The sequence below is a fragment of the Columba livia genome, chromosome 6 (genome assembly GCF_036013475.1).
Source record: "Columba livia isolate bColLiv1 breed racing homer chromosome 6, bColLiv1.pat.W.v2, whole genome shotgun sequence".
Taxonomy (NCBI): Eukaryota; Metazoa; Chordata; class Aves; order Columbiformes; family Columbidae; genus Columba; species Columba livia.
In genome coordinates, this window is record NC_088607.1 from 21819373 (window position 1) to 21837302 (window position 17930).

Sequence of the window (17930 nt, forward strand, 5' to 3'; positions counted from 1 at the left end):
CAGCTCCTCTGTGTCCTCCCTATTCCTCTGCCTTCTGCTATCGCACCTGCAAATCTTCTGCCACCCTGAGTGGGCAGTCAGGGTGCCTGCTTTGCCACTGGCTCTGATCCTCACCTTGTCTCTTAAACTCAGTGTCCTGCTGTGTGAAATTCCACTTCTGCCTGAAAGGAAAGAAACAATCAGCTTGTGTAGCCTCACTGGCTGCGTTGGAGGTGCTGTGCCCTGTGCTGCAGCACAAGACTGGCCTATGCGGGATGGGTCAGAGGGTTTAAGGAGGTCTGGGTGCTCTCCTTGGCCCTGCTGGACATCCCGGCCCTGGTACCGGGTGTCACGCTGAGGCTGGAGCTGTGCTGCACCCTAGAGGTTTCTGTGGGCCTTTCAGTGCAGAGCTGGCAGCTGGTTTTACTGTTTCCTGCCTGTTTTAGGGTTGGCAGCATTTATTGCTGCTTTCTGCTGCACGTGTGTCAGGTAACATTGCTCCAGCAGCTGCAACTTAGCTCCTTGTTGTTTATATTTTTCTGCTGAGTAATTTAAAGGTATTTCAGAAGCCAAGCACCTTCCTGTCCCCGGATTGCAGGTGGATTTGTGAGTGTTTCCATATGGAAGGAAGGAGACACTGCATGAGCAGCCACAGCTCCTGCAAGGCGCTGAGCCCATGAAATCAGCTCGGAAGAGGCAGACAAGAGGGCAATTCAGCAGGGGGTGGGGAGGAGGGATTAGTGTGAATTGTGAAAGCATGGGCTTCTTGCGGAGAGGAAAAAAATACATGTGTGCTGCATATTTTCCCAGGGAAGTGTGTGAAAACCTAGCCTTTAAATAGTGTATAACTTTTTATGAATGGGCCCTTTATCACACTCTGAGGAGTTTGCTCATTCTCGTTCCTCATCTGCGTTTCCTCTCCTTGACACCGTTGTTAAACTCTCAATCTAAATCCAGGAGGCAGTTGCTCAGTGACCACGGAGGAAGAAGCTTTGCAGTGCTGATGCTCTTTGTTAGCATCCTCTTTGGGAGCAGAGACAGGTGATGCTATTGGTACGCTGCAGGGCTGTCACGCTGCCCCAGCAGCACAGGGCAGCTTTGGGGCACAGGGGCTCAGAACGGAATAGTTAAATGTAGCTGGGATCTGTGCTAATATTTGGATGGCGAACTCCACAAAGAAAAAACCTTTGCAGTGAAACTGCCATTGAAAAGAAGCAAGGTTTGCAACTCATCTTCCATGCAATCTCATCTGCACTGACTGGCCTGCCACAGAGGTTGTATTCTTCCCAAGGCTGCTAGTGGGAAGGTGGGTCAGGCAGAGCCAAAAGTGACAGTAGCCGACTGTGGGGCAGCTGGCTAAGCAGTGGGCCCTTAGGCTTTTAGTGCACAGGATTCATGCAAACTGCTCTGCCTCCCATACACAGGAAAAGTTGCAGCCTTCTCTGCCTACCAGTCAACAGGCCTTGAACTGTCTGTCTCCTTATCCAGTGTAGGGAACCACCAGTGCAGCCTGCTGATGGGATCTAAAGTTCTCCCTTGCAGGTAAGGTGTTAGCTAGGTTAGTGGCCAGTAGAGGTTGTTCAGAGAAGCCTTTGCTTGGTGGTGCAAGGCCAGGGTCCTCTATAACCACTGTGCTGACTGAATTCAGCCTGAGGAACTGCTCTCTGCTGCTGTCACACTCCCACAGGGGCTTTGGTTGCACAGGGTGCCAAGACCATGCTGAATTCAGTAAATAGCTCTTCTGGTGTCAGCTGGAGTAAAAATCATGTTTACAGTGTGTGTTCTCAGCACATACTTGGTGCCTGCTCTGTTTCCATGAGGAGCTTCTGGCTGGAGCAGGTAGAAGAGCACCAAATTAGGGTTGTGGAGGTTGTTTGGACTGCAGATGCTGTCTGCAGCTGTTCAGTTTCAGGATTCTCCATTGCTGGCAGGGTTCAGGTGCTTAACAGTGCTGGTGCATGCCGGAGAACTTAGAGCTGGGTGAACTGTGGAGCAAAAAGGCTCTTGCTTACAAAGCTATTGAAATAGATTGAATAACTGCAGAGGCTCAACTGGGAGGAGGTAAATTTACCAGGGGAAGTGAGAGCAGAGGATGAGATAAGGGGCCTTTTCTCATCAGCATGGCTATGTCCTGCCTTCAGTTTGACTTGGACACTTTGCTCTTGGGTGCAAAGAGATGGAGTTTCCAAGGCCTAGCAGGTAGAAAGGATGTTCCCTAATGTCACATCTCTAGAAGGACATGGAATAGTTCCCCATTTGCCCGATCAGGTGATGAAAACAGAGCCCTTTTGAATTTAGCAGGGCAACAGAGACTGCCTCTGTGACTACTGGATTCTGCTCCCAGCTAAAGAAAACCTTTATTAATGTAATAATTTGATAGAACATTAATCGGGGAAAAAACCAAACAAACAGAAATTCATTCAAAAGCACAAGTAATGATAGTGCAAGGATTTTTTACACAAGCAAAGCTCATTTAACCACAGACTCTTTGCTTCCTGGAGCCACAGGTGCCTGCTATGCTGTGCTGCCATCAGCCAGGAGATCTTTATTGTCTCTTTCCTGCCTTCTAGGTAGATTTTGTGGCAACAAGATCCCTGAGCCGGTAATCTCCACGGACAGCAGGCTGTGGATCGAGTTCCGGAGCAGCAGTAACATCCTGGGCAAAGGCTTCTTTGTGGTCTATGAAGGTACAGCCTTAGCTAGAAGAAGTCTGTCGCATTGCATGGAGCAGCCAGAACAGGATGCAGTGGTTTATCGGGTCAATAGGAGTTCTGCTTCACCATGTGGCTAGACACAGCCTCCACTCTCGTTTTTAGGGGAATTGGCAGATTTTGCAAGCTGTTTCAGCAGACAAGATCTTCCAAATAGATAATGACATTTTTGGGGGGACAACAGAGCAATAGCTTCCGTTTACAGGCCAGGTTCTATTTTCCCTATCCAGGCCCTGCAAGCAGCCGTGCTGGGTGTAGCAGCAGTTCCAGTATTTTAACAAGCAAAGTTCTGTTTTGGATCATGCATTTAATATCACATAATGCAGCATTTATTTGTTTATTTTGTTGATTTTGTTTGTCTTCTTAAATGCAAAGATTGTTCTTTGGTTTCTCCTCTGTATGTTTTACTTACAGAAGATTAGAAGTTAGCGTGTCAGATTTTCTGCAGGTCAGGTACTTTGGAAACTTGCATGGCACTGGGATGCTGAAACCACTTCAGAGGAGGAGCAATACTAGCGAAGTCAGTAACAACCCTTCTCCATATATGCTTGTTTCTTACAATAATGGTTCTAAAATGTATTAAAAGGCTTCATTGTTCTCTGGGCAACAGGCTTTTTCTTAAAGTACCAGTGTTGTCAACAGTATCGAGGTTGACTGTATTGGTACTGACGCTGCATCATCTTCCTTCTGCAGCCACAGGAACAAGCATGACACTGGAAGCCCAGTGCCCAAGTGTCCAGTATATTCATGAATAATGATGCTAACAGAGGGAAGTGAAGAAAACATGGGACTGTTGGGGAAGTGCAAATAAAGCATATGAGGATTTCACAACAGTGTGGCGCTAACCAATCTGTTTCACAGGAGAAATATCTGGTTTCTGCAGGAATTCTTGCCCCAGAGACAGAGGTAGCTTGCCTGATTATTTTTTTTTTAATTTTTTTTTTTTTAATTATGTCTCTCCTGAGAAGCAGCTGTTGCCTGGACCATGTGGTTTGTAACACCCCTTTAGTGGTACTTTGTTGGAATTAGAAGTGGTCAAACCTATTGTGTCTCTAATAGATTATTTTCTTTTGGCTTATTGCTTTTGTGGACTCATCAGCTTAATTCTTACAATGGGTTATTCCCCAGTGATATCTGCTCCAACTTTAAAAGAAAAATAATATGGCTTAGTGCTTCATATTGCTAAATGATGCTGAAGAAGAAAAAAAGTTTACATGGGCTAAATGCCAAAGTCAGTTTGCAAAACTTTCTTTCCTCTTGATAATTTCCCTTATTTCCTGTTGATTAATAAATAACCCGCAAAGGTTCAGTAAACATGAGCAATACTTGCTTTACTTGATTATTGAGGAGAGCAAATGAAACAGAATGTGCATCTAGTGATCAAACTTTGCATCCCTCAGGCTCTTCATATTTTTCTGCCTCTTCAAGGCTCTGGCTTTTTATATAACCCTTTCCTGCAAGAAACTTCCCATTGGAAAAGTGTGAAATCTATCGCTAAGCCTGAGAGCAAGCACAGAGTATAACTGGTGGAAGCCAGCTTGTACCACAGAAACAGCGATGACCCCTTGCATAGTTCTTTTCTTAGCTCAGCCTTGTCTTCTCAGAGCAACAGGTAGTGAGATTATCTGCATCTGTCTCCATAATCCATTTGCTGAAACAGGACAGTTTCTGAAAATCTTCCTCAATCTGTATTTCCCTCTGATGCAAGCTCTGGTAATGGCTGGTTTCTTTCCTCCATTGTCAGGTGGCTTGCTCAGCTGTTTTGTGACTTCTGTGTTTAGAAAAAGGAGTAATTTTTATTTCCAGGAGGCATTGCCCTTAAATGTTTAATTTTCTGTCATTTTTTTTTTTTGTCCAACAGCTCTCTGCTTTGCTGTTAGCTCCTCTTTTTCTTTTGAGCTCTTTTCCCTTACATACTAAAAAGCCAAAGTGGGTTTTAGCACTGCTTCTCTGTCCTCTGCTTTAGTGAGAGTGCATGTAATTGTTTGTGCATCTGAACTTTGCTGGGAGCTCTCTGGGTGAGGACTGATTTTTGGATTTGGCTTCTTCCAGGTCTTGGCCCTGAAGTTTTCAGTAGATGGGAGGAAAGAGGCAGAAGCATGTAGCCACGTGATGGGAGAATTACTTGATACTATTAATAAATGACAGTTAATGTGGTGAAAGTGTCTTAGTAGTTCAGTCACATTGTTCCTTGTCTTTCATGAGATTCAAGATGGGAAGATACTGGTGGTTTTGTCCTACAGCACTGCTGGCAGCCCTGAATTTGTCATTGCTATTGTCTTCTCAGGCTCTCTCGGCAGCTGTTCTGTTTTGCAGTAAAGCTCTACCAATATACTTAGCTGCTCAACTGAATTTCAGTGTGAACTTTTGCAGTGGATAGAGAAAATACTGTTAGCTGTCTGTGTGTCTTGCATCACAGGGTCACACAGGTTTTAGCCTGCGATCTTGCTTTCATTTTTACATAGTCTTGCGGACAATTATGTTGAACTGCTATTGTCTTTGAGGTCTCTGCTGGTTTTGTATTGAACTAGATTTTCATTAAATTTTCTGGTTTTGGCCTTAAAACTTATTCATTCTTAGATTGAGCACAAAACTTATTTTTTCCTTCACAGCTGTCAGCCTGATGGTCTGCCGGTCAACAGCTCAACTCACGCTTGTGTCAATATTGCCACCGTGTGGCTGATTAGATTAGAAACTGGTTGCGTGCTGTGGAGGGGTTTTTGGTTTGGGGTTTGGGGAATTTATTTTGTTTTGTTTTGTTTTGATTTATTTTATTTTAATTTATTTTATTTTAATTTATTTTATGTGGTTGTGGTTGGTTTTCTCTTTTCTTGGTCCTTAATGCTAGTAGCAGGTTTTAAGCAGTAATGAAGGAGACTAGGAGTGTGAACCACACAAACGCATAAAAAACATGTGCCAGTGAGTTTACCGTCTAAGGAGGTTGGCACTGCAAGACAGGAGACACTCTCGCTGAGACAAAATGTTAGATTTGTAAAAACTTCCATTACTTGTGCCTTTGTGGAACAAGCAGTATTGATACAGATTTGAATGAGGAAGAAGGCCATGTGTGGAGCAGGCTTCACCTAAGGGAAAACCTGTAATTTCATGGTGGTTTTGCTGTTTGTTTTTTATGAAGCTATTTGTGGTGGAGAAATTCACAAAGATGCTGGACAGATCCAATCTCCCAATTACCCAGATGACTACAGACCTTCCAAAGAGTGCATCTGGAAGATCACAGTTTCTGAGGGCTTTCACATAGGAATCACATTCCAAGCCTTTGAGGTGAGAAATGTCAATTCTATATTATACTATGGATGTTATATTGCCTCTATAGATCTTTTAAAATTAAGAAGTGATATAGATAATAATAACAAAAATATTTTGAATACTTCAGAACATCATTTCTTCTCACTAGAAGTTTGCTCAGAGATTGTGAAGACAAGTTTTAAATATGATGAGTTTTCCAAAACTGCTTCTCTAGACAGAAAGAATTAGAAGGGCAACAGAATTGCTTATGATGTTAAATAAGGGACTTGTGAGTCCTTAAATTTTCATTCTGGTCAAATGATGTTGTATGGTCACAATCCCGGGGAGAAAAACAAACAAAAAACCCAAACAAATGAACGAACAAAACCAAAAACCCTCCTGTTGGTGCCATTGGAGTTTGGCAGATTGCAGGATGTTTGTGACTCTCCAAAGAAATATCATGTTCCCAGAGGGCAGACAGGCTTTTAAGAGCTCAGAAAAGGTTTTCTCCTACTGGGCACAGGATGTCTTACACTTTTAGCCAGGTGCCCAATGATTTGTTTCTGACTACTGATGTATAAGTCAAGGACAGGACCTGGATTTGTGCATAAACCCCAGCAAGCCCATAGGCTCCTGTGGGTTGTGCACACTTACTGTGCTTGTCCTAGAATGGGCTGACACACTGCCTTCTAGCTGTGACCCCACAGCTGTTTCTTGAACCTTTTTGTTTGTTCTGCTTTGTTCTTTACAACTTCTCATGGAAAAGCAGCTTGTAGATAGTCAGGAACCAGGTTTGACAAGAGAGCAGCCATGCAATAGCAATAGAACTGAGAAGTGCCTGGGCTTGAATGCAGTTTCAACTGCAGAGAGTTCAGTGGCAGCCACGAGGTGAGCACCTAGTTGTGACCTGCTGCTTGGGATTCTCCATTGGGAGCTGATCTCTGGCTGCAGTCTAACTAGTTAGCTGGCCTGACTCAGAGCGTTCACACTAGTGAGCTGCAGGCACACCCTTTTCCCATTGCAGATTGAGTGGCATGACGCCTGTTCTTATGACTACCTGGAGATCCGAGATGGCCTCACTGAATACAGCCCACTGATCGGTCACTACTGTGGCTATGAGAAACCAGAAGATATCAAATCCAGCTCAAATAAAGTATGGATGAAGTTTGTGTCTGATGCAACCATCAATAAAGCAGGCTTTGCAGCAAATTTCTTTAAAGGTATGTGATCTAGTACCTCTCAAGGTCAGAGATGGGGACTATTCATCCCTTAACTTACTGCCATCAGTGATCAGTTACCATTGTATCTACTTGTGGTTAAGAGCTATTAGACAATACTAAGTTTATATACAAATTGCTTTGAGAGTGTAGAAGGGTTTGATGCTGAGGCATGAAGACCACCTCCCTGATGAAGACAGAAAACAAGCCTGCTGGGTCAGCACCAGCCCGGGCACTAGTGCCTTGTGTTGCACAGCTGGACAGAATGTGACCTCCCTTTATCTGTGCCGGGGACATCGACATTTTCAAAGAAGGTACTAGTACTGTACAAAGAGTGTTCAATTCTCTGCTTAAGTTCTATTCCAAAAGAAGCTCATGGAGAGAGAGTAAATTTGATTGCAAGTAGAATCCCAGGTAAAATTTCAGAGTGCTTTAGGAAACAGATGTGTTCCTAAACTGAGATCCTCTTCAGGAAGAGTTGAATAAAGACTAAAATTCTTTTTAAAAGCTGAACCCAAGCCATGATCCTTTATCAGCATTCTGCTGACTTGGTATAGGCCAGAACAAAATATCTAACCTCTTGGGAAAATACCTGCAGAGCAGCTGTGAGGTAGATAGTCATGTTTCTCTTTGGTTCAGTGACAGTTGTACAGAAATAAGAGTTGCAATGCTAATATTTGGATTGCACAAGTCCTTTATTTAGTTCTACTTTAACTTTTGTCTTGCATTAAAGGTGTCAAGGTTTGTTTGGATCTCTCAGACTTCAGGACAGTGTACTCTGTGGATTAAACATTATTTCGTGAGCTCATTAAGAAATACAACAAACACACATGGCAGGTCTCAATCTCCTTTGCTCAGACTAGTCTATCCCATTATTTCACTTATTCATCATCCAAGTCATAAGGTTCCATAACTTATAACCCGTTATAACTTTAATTTGTGCACTTATGTGTGGGGGAAAAAAAAAAAAAAAGTTAAATAAAGTTTAATTCACAACACATTGTCCTGTAAATTTGAGAGATCCAAGCAGACCATGACAAAGAGTGATTGCAAGATCACTGGCAAATCCTGTGATGTTTCATTCCAGTCCCTGAGCAACTCTCACAGTGCCTCGACTTCCTTGTTTACATTTCTCAGGTTCCATGAAGATACAGGGAATACTCTTTCCTAAAGATATTTTGGCATCTTTCAGGAGCTGATAATGCAGGCTGACTGTGGCAGAGATGTCTCCCAGGGATTAGTGCTACATGGAGACTTCTTGGCCTGCAGCAAGTAGTTCTGTAGAGTCTGAGGTTCTCCTGCAAGTTTGTAGGGGAAGAAAGTTACACACCTGAAGCAGGGATGCTTTCCTTGTGGTACAGATAGTCAGAAATATTTATTTTTTTATGTATAATAAAAAAATACATAAACATGCACTACAAGTACAATTCCAGACACAGGTATTGTCTGTGGATTTTTTGCTGGCAGACTAGCTCTTGCAGTGTCTGCCCAGACTTCACATGTTTGAACCAGAAGTCATGTAGCTCATGGATGGTTAGTGTGTTGTTAAGTCCATGCCAGTAAGTCCAGCTGAGGAGCAAAGTGTATTTGCTTGGACCAAGCGCCACCGTAGCCGTAGCTACACAGCTTGTAGCCAGCTTGCATTGTGTGTGGAGCTGGTGTTTGCAAAAGCTGGGTAGACATACCTGCTGGGTAGACACACCTGCAGGCTACATGTGGAGTTTCAAGCTGGGATCTGAAGTCTGCAGCCTTTACCTCCATATTCAGAGGGACTGTGACGACCAGCCATTCCATGAACCAAGTAAATGAACAAATTAGATGGCTTTGCAGGCACTCTTCAGACTGCCATCCATAGCTGATTGAACAATGGGTCAGCTTTTCCTTAATGAATTATGAAAGGAATAGAACTTCAATTATGTCTTAAAACACTGAAAGAAAATAACTCAGCTTAAAAAATAAAAAAGAAAGCAAAAACAGAGTTAAGGATGAACTTGAATGTTATGCTTTGTGAGAACTTGCAGTGGTATCTTCTAATTTTTCAGAGAAAATAAACCTGCAAACAGCTCAGAGAGTAAGACAGCTCAGGGTAAATCATTGGTCACATGCAAGGGACAATGTCAGAAATATATGAAGAATGATTATCTCGTGTCTTTCCCATCAAGTTCCCATCTCAAGGGAATTCTCTTAGGTTTATTCTTTATTACTTCATTTTTGTCACAAATTGTTTGTATCACTGAAGCCTATTTTGTTTGTGGTTGAAGGGTTAGTAGTGATTTGCTTGTCCTACAGTCACATTGTTGTACCTTTCTTCTTCATGGTAAAAATTAGAAGAAAGACAACACTTTGCGAAATATACCTGTCCGTAGCCAGGACATATCCCTCCCATGGTGAAGATGCATCACAGGCATTTTTGATGATTTTAGAAGTTCCAGCCTCCCTTTTCTCTCAAGCAGGTGATTTAACAGACAGATTAAAAGCTATTGAACCTGTACCCAAGCATGGAACAGCAAATAAATACTCTGCTTTCTTCATAGCGAATCCAGAAACAGAAACCAGAAAATAAAATCTGTTTGGACTGGAACTGTTGCAGTGGGGATTCCTGACTGTGGGAAGGCTTTACAGGACCACAGTTTTATCAACAGAACAGAATATTTCAGTTTGAAGGGACCTACAGTGATCATCTAGTCAAGACTGTTCCTATTTGATCCACACAGCAGTAACTGTTACTGGAGCATTATACTGGATGTGGGTGTCAAGGTGTTGGCAGTGGGAAGCTGACCTTTGCCAGACAGATGGTCCAAGCTGGCTGTGCGGTGGACCCACCACAGGACATAGCTGAGCTAGTGGGGCCTCTGTGAAAACGTGTTTAAGACAGGTCAAAAATGATGGGGAAAGAGAGGAGTAGGGAGCAGAAAGTGTAGTACAGCAGAGGTAACACCAGGGTCAGAGGAAAAGTTGGAGGTGCTTTGTGGCAGAGCACATATTCCCTGCAGCCCATGGAGGACCCATTCTGGAGCAGAGAAATATGAGAAGGAAGGAGGAGCAGCAGGATCATACAGTGACTGTAGCTCCCCATCCCCTCCTGCCTTTGCATGCTCGTGGCTTTGCTGAAGGGACCAAGTGTAAGCTGAGGTGATATAAGGCAGGGGGAGATGAGTCTGGAGTGAAGCTGAGTCTGGTAAAGTGGGATGGAAAGGTGTTTTCCCTAAGTGTTTTACCATTTTTTTTTCTCCAGTACCTGAATCAGTACTCAAATATTTACATTAATTGTCAATAAATCAAGTTAAATTCCCCAAAGTTGAGCCTGTTTTGCCCACAAAAGTAATCAGTGGGTAATTTCCCTGTCTCAGTCAAGGAGTTTTCTTGCTTATTTTCTCCCTCATACCACTGGAGGCGGGGTGGGCAGGGAGTGAGCAAGCAACTGGGTGGGAGTTTATCTGCTAGCTGAGGCCGGCCCACCACAACCGTGTTAATAAAGCCATCTATTAAGAGATGCACAACCAAACAAAAAACCCCACCTGTCTACAAAAAGCACTCTTGACTACTAATGGTAACTGTGGTCCTTTATGGTTACTGCGAGGTTTGCTGCAGTGCCTGCTCCATGGGCTCAGCTCACAATCTAATGCTCTGGTTCTTCTGTCCAGAGTATTGTGTGAGGAATATGGTGGGGTTTGGGCAGTCAGGAAAATGTGACTTGTTCTGATTCCCTCCTGACAGAGGTGGATGAATGTTCTCTGCTGGACAATGGTGGGTGTGAGCAGCACTGTGAGAACACACTGGGCAGTTACAAATGCACCTGTGAGCCTGGCTATGAGTTGACAGCTGATAAAAAGAGCTGTGAAGGTGAGTAACCTGCAAATTGAGACATCTGTCTATAGGATGGGTACTACAGCTAATAAAGAAATTGAGCAATCTTGGACATGATTCCTCTTGTCCCTATATCCCCTTTGTTTCTGTTTATTTTACACAACCTAAAAAGTTTCATTTTGTCAACATCTTCCATTGAAAAGCAAGTTTTGGTTGAAAAACGGAAAATACTCTGATTCTCTACTGCTCAGCATCTCTCAAAACAGTTTTTCTTCATGGCTAGAGGATCCCTGTTCAGACCAGATCTCTCACAGTGCAGCATAAGGGAGAGCAGGCATTACAATCTAACAGTTGCATGGCCCATAAGTATTTCAATCTAAGGCTGAATTTATTATTTGTTAAAAGGAAACATCTTTTATAGAATAAAATACTAATGTTTTGTCTGCATGCAAAACAGACATTCTCCATACTGAGTCAATTCCCTTCCTCTGTTATGGGGGCGGGGAGAGAAACCAAACATATCTCTGGTAGAAACTTTCTTTCAGCTTTCTATTTATATAATTGTTTGCTCCCACCAACAATACAACTATTGTTGTGGTGATAATCCACCCATTGTTCTTGTCTGGTAGCTCTGCCTTTCAACTGAGAAGTGTAGGGAGCTCCACACACTGTGAGTGGTGCTCCCAAAGTCACACGGTTTGCCCTGACTTCTGCTTCTGTCAAACTGTTTGCAGAAGGCTTCTATTGACTTGGTGAGGACAGAGTTAGGTGTGTGCAAAAGGATTTTGGAAGCTTTATTTTTTAAAATACTTTCTTGCAAGTTTGAGCAAGCCAGTTGATATGACTTGGTAAGCTGCTTACTTGAGTTACTTCTCTTAATGCAAAAGGATGCTGGGAACCAGGTGCAGGAAGCTTCTATCCCTGTGGGTTTTGCAGATGTGGCTGTATCTCGTTATTCCCAGGAAACAGCAAGAAAAAAGATGCTTAATTGCAAATAGAATTTTAAGCAAAAGAGCAAACTGAGGATGATTCCTTTGAGGTAAAACCATGCCCTCCCACAAGAGGATGAAGATGGAATATCCTTTATTTTTAAATAAAGTGAGTTAATAAAGCTAAGTCTTTGGTTTTGTCTTCAGTTTTGCCTAGGCAAAGTGCAGTCCACATATAAGCCACGGAACAGTTGACAGGGCTGTCTTCCCCAGGATTCCATTATCTTCTAATTATTCCATTACTGATAAGCTTGAAATAATAGAGTTTGTAGGACTGAGTATGGGTGAATTTACTAAGCTGGCCTTTATTATGCATGTCAAGTCAACTGATTCACAGTAAGCCCAAGGCTATAGACTAAAAAAGAGATCAGTCTTAAACAGTTTAAGTGTCTCTCAGGACCATAGCCCAGCTGTGTGTGTTTCCCGGGTGATTTTTAGCAGGTGAGGTTTTCTGTCTTCTTTGCAGTTCCCAGCATTTTAAACCTGTTCTGGAGGCTGGGATTTGAAATGTGCCACCAACCAGGATCTGATTAATTTCATAGCTAACAGTGTGGCCCAATCTGTGTGTCTGAACAGAACCAAGTAAAACTTGTGTTCATTTATTGCCTCTCCAGCTGCCTGTGGGGGCTTCATCACCAAGCTCAATGGGACCATTACTAGCCCTGGATGGCCCAAGGAATATCCTACTAACAAAAACTGCGTCTGGCAGGTGGTAGCTCCAGCCCAGTACCGGATCTCTCTGCAGTTCGAAGTGTTTGAACTGGAAGGCAATGATGTACGTAACCAGTCCCTGTATCTCAGAGGTGTGAATATTGGCTAACTCAGAATTGGATAAATCCTTGGGGTACAAGGAAGAGGAGACTCTGCCTCACTGGTGGAGCTTCTGGTTGTTTTCCTGCTCTTGATGGGCCAGTAAAAATGATGGTTCTCCTTGAAGTCTGGATCTGCTTTCTCTATGGCTTGGGAGGATTAAAGCTGTTCTGCTATAAATCGGCTTCTTTTCTCTCCCAGTTTTGCATAATTGTAGGTGTTTTCCATCCCTAATAGGTGCCCCATCACCTCCTTCCCCAGAGCTGCCTTTACAGGAAAATAATTGGAAATGAACAGTGAAGTAGAGTTCTTCAAAGATAAACGAATTACCAATGAAAGAGTCTGTTGTCTGCCCATCCAAGTGGAATTTGAACAAAGCATTCAGGTCTCTCTTTCCCCACTGTAAATGGGAGCAGTGGCTCTTCCTTAATTCAGCAGGCAGCTGAAGTTCATTCAGCACTGTCAGGTGCTTGAATAAGGTGGGAGTAATTATTTTATCTAAACTAAATAGAACCTTTGCTATTCTGATAAACACTCCCATGCTTTAAGATCAGGGCAGCAAGGGAAGGGGGTGAGAACACTGACAAAAGAGAATTTGGGGAAGTTAGGAGTATGTTTGAGTATAAGGCTGTTTCTCTTCCCTCTCAGTCAAGCCTCTGTCCCCTTACTCTGAAATGCTGTTCAAAGTCCACAGAGCTGAGAAATCTCCTCCTCTCTTGGCAGGTCTGTAAATATGACTATGTTGAGGTTCGTAGTGGGTTGGCTTCTGACTCCAAGCTGCATGGTAAATTCTGTGGCTCAGAGAAGCCTGAAGTAATCACATCGTATGGCAACAACATGAGACTAGAGTTTAAATCAGACAACACAGTCTCCAAGAAAGGCTTTAAAGTTCACTACTTCTCCGGTACGTGGTTGTATTCTTTCACTTACTTAGCTGTCTCCTCCAACGGAACTCAGGGTTTGGTGAATTTTCTTCAACCTCCTGTCAAATCAGACAGAGCCTGACATGGTTATTTACATCTAAAAAGCGTGGTTGCTCTGTGCTGTGTCACCTTTTATCTTGGTTTGTCAGTGCAGAGTATGGTCCAGATTCATCGTGCGGTGTCAGCAAGGTGCAGGGATTTCATGAGTGTGCTTCCGGTCCTTCCACAGCAGGAAGCAACAGGGAACCCAGTCCTAGAAATTATTTCTGTTCCTGGAGTCATTAAAGAAAAGGTTTTTCCTCTGAAACTGGAAAAATAATAAAATTTCCGGAAGGCTTCTGTATGGCACTCCTTCCCGTCAAAGCAGTGCATGCTAGTGGAAGTTTCTAATCCTCTGTTCTGAATCCTTTGTAGCTCCTGGTGTTGGTGACGTACTTTGTTGGCAGGCAGTTCTGGAGGTTAACTGTACATCACATGGAAGTCAAAATTCAATTTCATGCTGTGTTTTCAGCAGAGATCAAGTAGTATTAGCGTTTATGAGGAGGATGAACAGGCAAGGTGGCTTTGAATTAAGACAGTTGCAGGGTAAAAATCATAGCTAGATGTTTGGCTTGTTAGATCTTATAAGAGGAAGGATGAGCTGGGGTATGTTTCATCTAGAAATTTGTTTGGGAGTGAGGAGACAGATGAGATTCATGGGGTCCAGGGAAGGTATTGGCCCCCCAAAAATTTGAGATAAACTACTCATAAATTAAATTGGACTGGAAACCATGTGCAGTTCCTGTATTCAAGACAGTGAGATTCAGGAATGCACAGTCCTGAACACAAAGGAGTGAACATCCACTGAGGCATATTTTAGCTTTAGGGAACAGCACATACCTTATATCCTCTTTTCCATCTGGATGTTTGTGCTTTCGGACAGAGATAGTTAAAGATGGAGGCTTACGGAGCATGTAGGAACTTGGAAACATAAAGACTGGCCAGTGGATTTTTGCGTAGGCTAGTGAATTTGTGTGATACTTTTCCTGGATCCTATTTTAAAATAATGAGTCAAAACATACATTATATAATAAAAGACACTGGTGATGCATTTTGTGGAATGAAAGGTAATTGAAGATAATTGTATCTGGGCTAAAAGCTGACCAGACTAATCCAGCAGCAGAGGTTGAGAGGTTTGCACTGGAACCTGCCCATCTGGGTATGGGTCTCCCAGCTGATGACTGTCATAGTCTGTTTCTCATTGTTTCTCACTGTTTGTTGGTTTGATTCTGCCCAGACAAGGATGAATGCTCCAAAGACAATGGTGGTTGCCAGCACGAATGTATCAACACCTTTGGGAGTTACGTCTGCCAGTGCAGAAATGGCTTCGTGCTACATGAAAATGGCCATGACTGTAAAGAAGGTAAGGTCCCTGCTACCTGCGCTCAGGAAAGACAAACTACCTGAAGTCCTGTTTGAGCCCAGACACCTCCTGCCCAGTGTTGAAACCATATTTATACAATGTGCTAGGCTGGAGCATCAGAAAAGCCCCAGTTAGTTGAAAAGCTACCTAGGAAAAGGAAGAAGAGGGCTTGTTTTCAGCTGGATCCATTCCCCAGTCTGGCCCTCTGAATGGCCATGGAGATGGACAGGATGGGTGCAAGAAGCTGGACTAGCAAAAGGAGTGTTTGTGGGAAATTCTTATTGATCTAGTCACTGCTGCTTTAATTATTGGGTTGAGTCAGAAGAGAGCGGCTAAGCTGATCTAACTGCTTGCTGCTGCCAAAAATACCCTTTTTCCTGCTCCTCCACCACTGCTGTGTACGGTCTCTGGTCCTTGCCTGATCTCTGCATGAGTTGATTCAGCTTTCCAAGTTGGCAAAACAACTCAAGGCTGAGATAGCATGAGTCAACACAGTGAAGGGATTGTACACCATGTCACTGGAAACTGGGCAAATAAGATGGAGGAGCAGGAGAATACATTTAGGAGTGAGGACTGAAGCCCAGGGGAATGAGATGGTCCGTTTCACCAGCTGCTGAGTTAACTCAAAAAAGTTTAGGACAAACCCCCCAGAACTATGCAGTAATACTAAAAGTTCTTGTTCAGTGACTGAAATCTTCCCGATTTCTGCCCAGTTGAGGGTCTCAGTGAGCAGAGAGGAGCATGTAGAACATTACGTGGTTCCCATGTGAAACCTGCCTTGATGCCTCCATTCTTTTCATCTCTCTTTCTCTAGCTGGTTGTGAGCACAAGCTGAGTGGTGCGGAGGGAACAATGAGCAGTCCAAACTGGCCTGACAAGTACCCCAGCCGGAAAGAGTGCACCTGGGACATCTCTGCAACGCCTGGCCACCGAGTGAAAGTAGTGAGTAACCAGTGAGTGGGAGCATGAGAGGAGAAGTGGGCTGGATTGTGGGGGGCTGAACTGACTTTTCCCTGCCACTGTGTGAGTTGGCAGGTGGATTCCCATAGGTCCTGCATAGGGTACTCAGAGGAAGGCATCCCAGGAGGCTGCCCCTGGCCTACAAAAGGGCAGAAGGATTCGGAGGACATGAGGTTGGGGTGAGGCAGGTTGGAGGAGACTCCAGCAGATAACAACTGTGGAGTGTTGCTGTCCTGCCCTTACCCCTCCTTGTGAGCCACCCTGTTGGGACCACCTCTGCATAAGGTGGTGGCACCCCTCTGAGGTAAAAACATCAGGCCCGTTTTACAGCAGCCCATGCACTGGATCCCTGTGCTCAGTGGCAGCAGTACTGAAGAACTGCCCATTCAGTGTGCTAGGCAGGGTTCCCAGCAGGAGAGAGTGTGTGAGGTTTGCAGGTGAAAACTGTTGTCATGCACCCAGGTGAGGCAGCAAAGCTAAGGCTACACAGCACATTCATATGAACTTCTGCACTTTGCCAGTCTGAGAACACTCTTCTCTGAAAGCACGCTATTCTTTTCTGGTTTGTGGGAGGAGTGGGACAGGCATGCCGTTTAACCTGTTTCTCATTTGGCATTTCATCCTTGTCTAAATTGCATACTCAGATCTACAAATGTCTGCCTTAATTCTGCTTATTCCTGCTGTAGACCTTCAATGAGTTTGAGATTGAACAGCACCAAGAATGTGCCTATGACCACTTGGAAATGTATGATGGACCCAACAGCAAGTCACCTGTCCTTGGCCGCTTCTGTGGCAGCAAGAAACCAGACCCTGTAGTGGCTTCTACCAACAAGATGTTCCTCAGGTTTTACTCTGATGCTTCTGTGCAAAGAAAAGGTTTCCTGGCAAAGCACAGCACAGGTAAGCTGCCTGCCTGCCAATACCCCAGTGCGATAAGATGTCATCAAACCTCACTGTGTTGTTTACCAGGCAAAATGAGACACACTTTTCTCCCAGATAAGCTTAGGCTGAATTTTAAGTGGTTGTAAATTGTGCTAGCCAGTTCTCAGACCATTATTGGCACCTTACCATAAAATACCAGCTTCCTTATCAGCTCAAGAGAACTCTTGATGTCAGAAATTCCTGCTCAGTTATTTTGTTTAAATTGGAGGTGTTTGGTTGAGCAACAATCCGTTCTGTTTCTCATCAACGCTCAGAAATTGAGGTGATACAACTTAGCCCATGCATTGGCCCACACACAGAACAGGCTGGTATTGGTAGAAGCAGAGGTAGGCTGTGGACAAACACAGCAAGCTTGATCTTCTATCTGTGGCAGCCCGGAGCTGGCTGTGTTGTAGCAAAGTTCACTTTTTAAAAATCCCTGCCACTGTAAACAGATGAAATGTGAGTTTCATCTCATGTGAGTGCATGAGAGACTGGAGAGGAAGAATTTTCCTGACTGGCTGCAGGGAACCCCTGCACCAAAGCACACACATTTTGCACAAGCATAGGACTACCTTTGTGCAATGCATAGGCAGAAAAGGATTATTTTGGTCCCAAGTTTTTTAATGTGCTTCAGCTTACTGTTGGTGAAGTAGTTGGAGTCAGAATTTCAGCTGCAGGACAAGTGCAAAGAACATGTTAAGTCTTCCTTTTAAGCAATTGCTCTATAAAATAACACATCTTTTCAAAGCTTAATGTGGCAGGAGCCCCATCCTGCCAGTTTTAACAAATGATCTCTTTCTCTTCATGTTTTATACCAAAAGGACCAAGCTTCTTGCATTCTGTGAGTCAATGGATTTTCATGGATGACTGCAGAATTCACTGATTTGTGGTAGTTGGTGCAGTGGTTAATTATCTTTCCTGTTGTACATGCACTTTATGCTGGAGGTCTTCTCTCCCTACAG

The 17930-nt window shown here is 43.7% G+C and overlaps 1 protein-coding gene across 14 annotated transcripts in view; it reads left to right on the top strand.

Annotated features, from left to right (window-relative positions):
• Nucleotides 1-17930, top strand: part of TLL2 (tolloid like 2) — a 100713-nt gene that overhangs the window by 69839 nt on the left and 12944 nt on the right. For 11 of the 14 annotated variants that reach the window (XM_065067511.1, XM_065067513.1, XM_065067512.1 and 8 more), the window contains 9 exons: nucleotides 2550-2666; nucleotides 5827-5972; nucleotides 6961-7156; nucleotides 10871-10996; nucleotides 12564-12724; nucleotides 13483-13663; nucleotides 14959-15084; nucleotides 15899-16026; nucleotides 16731-16944. In XM_065067511.1, coding sequence (XP_064923583.1) covers nucleotides 2550-2666; nucleotides 5827-5972; nucleotides 6961-7156; nucleotides 10871-10996; nucleotides 12564-12724; nucleotides 13483-13663; nucleotides 14959-15084; nucleotides 15899-16026; nucleotides 16731-16944 — 1395 coding nt within the window. The remainder of the gene's footprint in view (nucleotides 1-2549; nucleotides 2667-5826; nucleotides 5973-6960; nucleotides 7157-10870; nucleotides 10997-12563; nucleotides 12725-13482; nucleotides 13664-14958; nucleotides 15085-15898; nucleotides 16027-16730; nucleotides 16945-17930) is intronic. The other 3 variants (XM_065067517.1, XM_065067518.1, XM_065067524.1) reach the window with 1 other exon arrangement.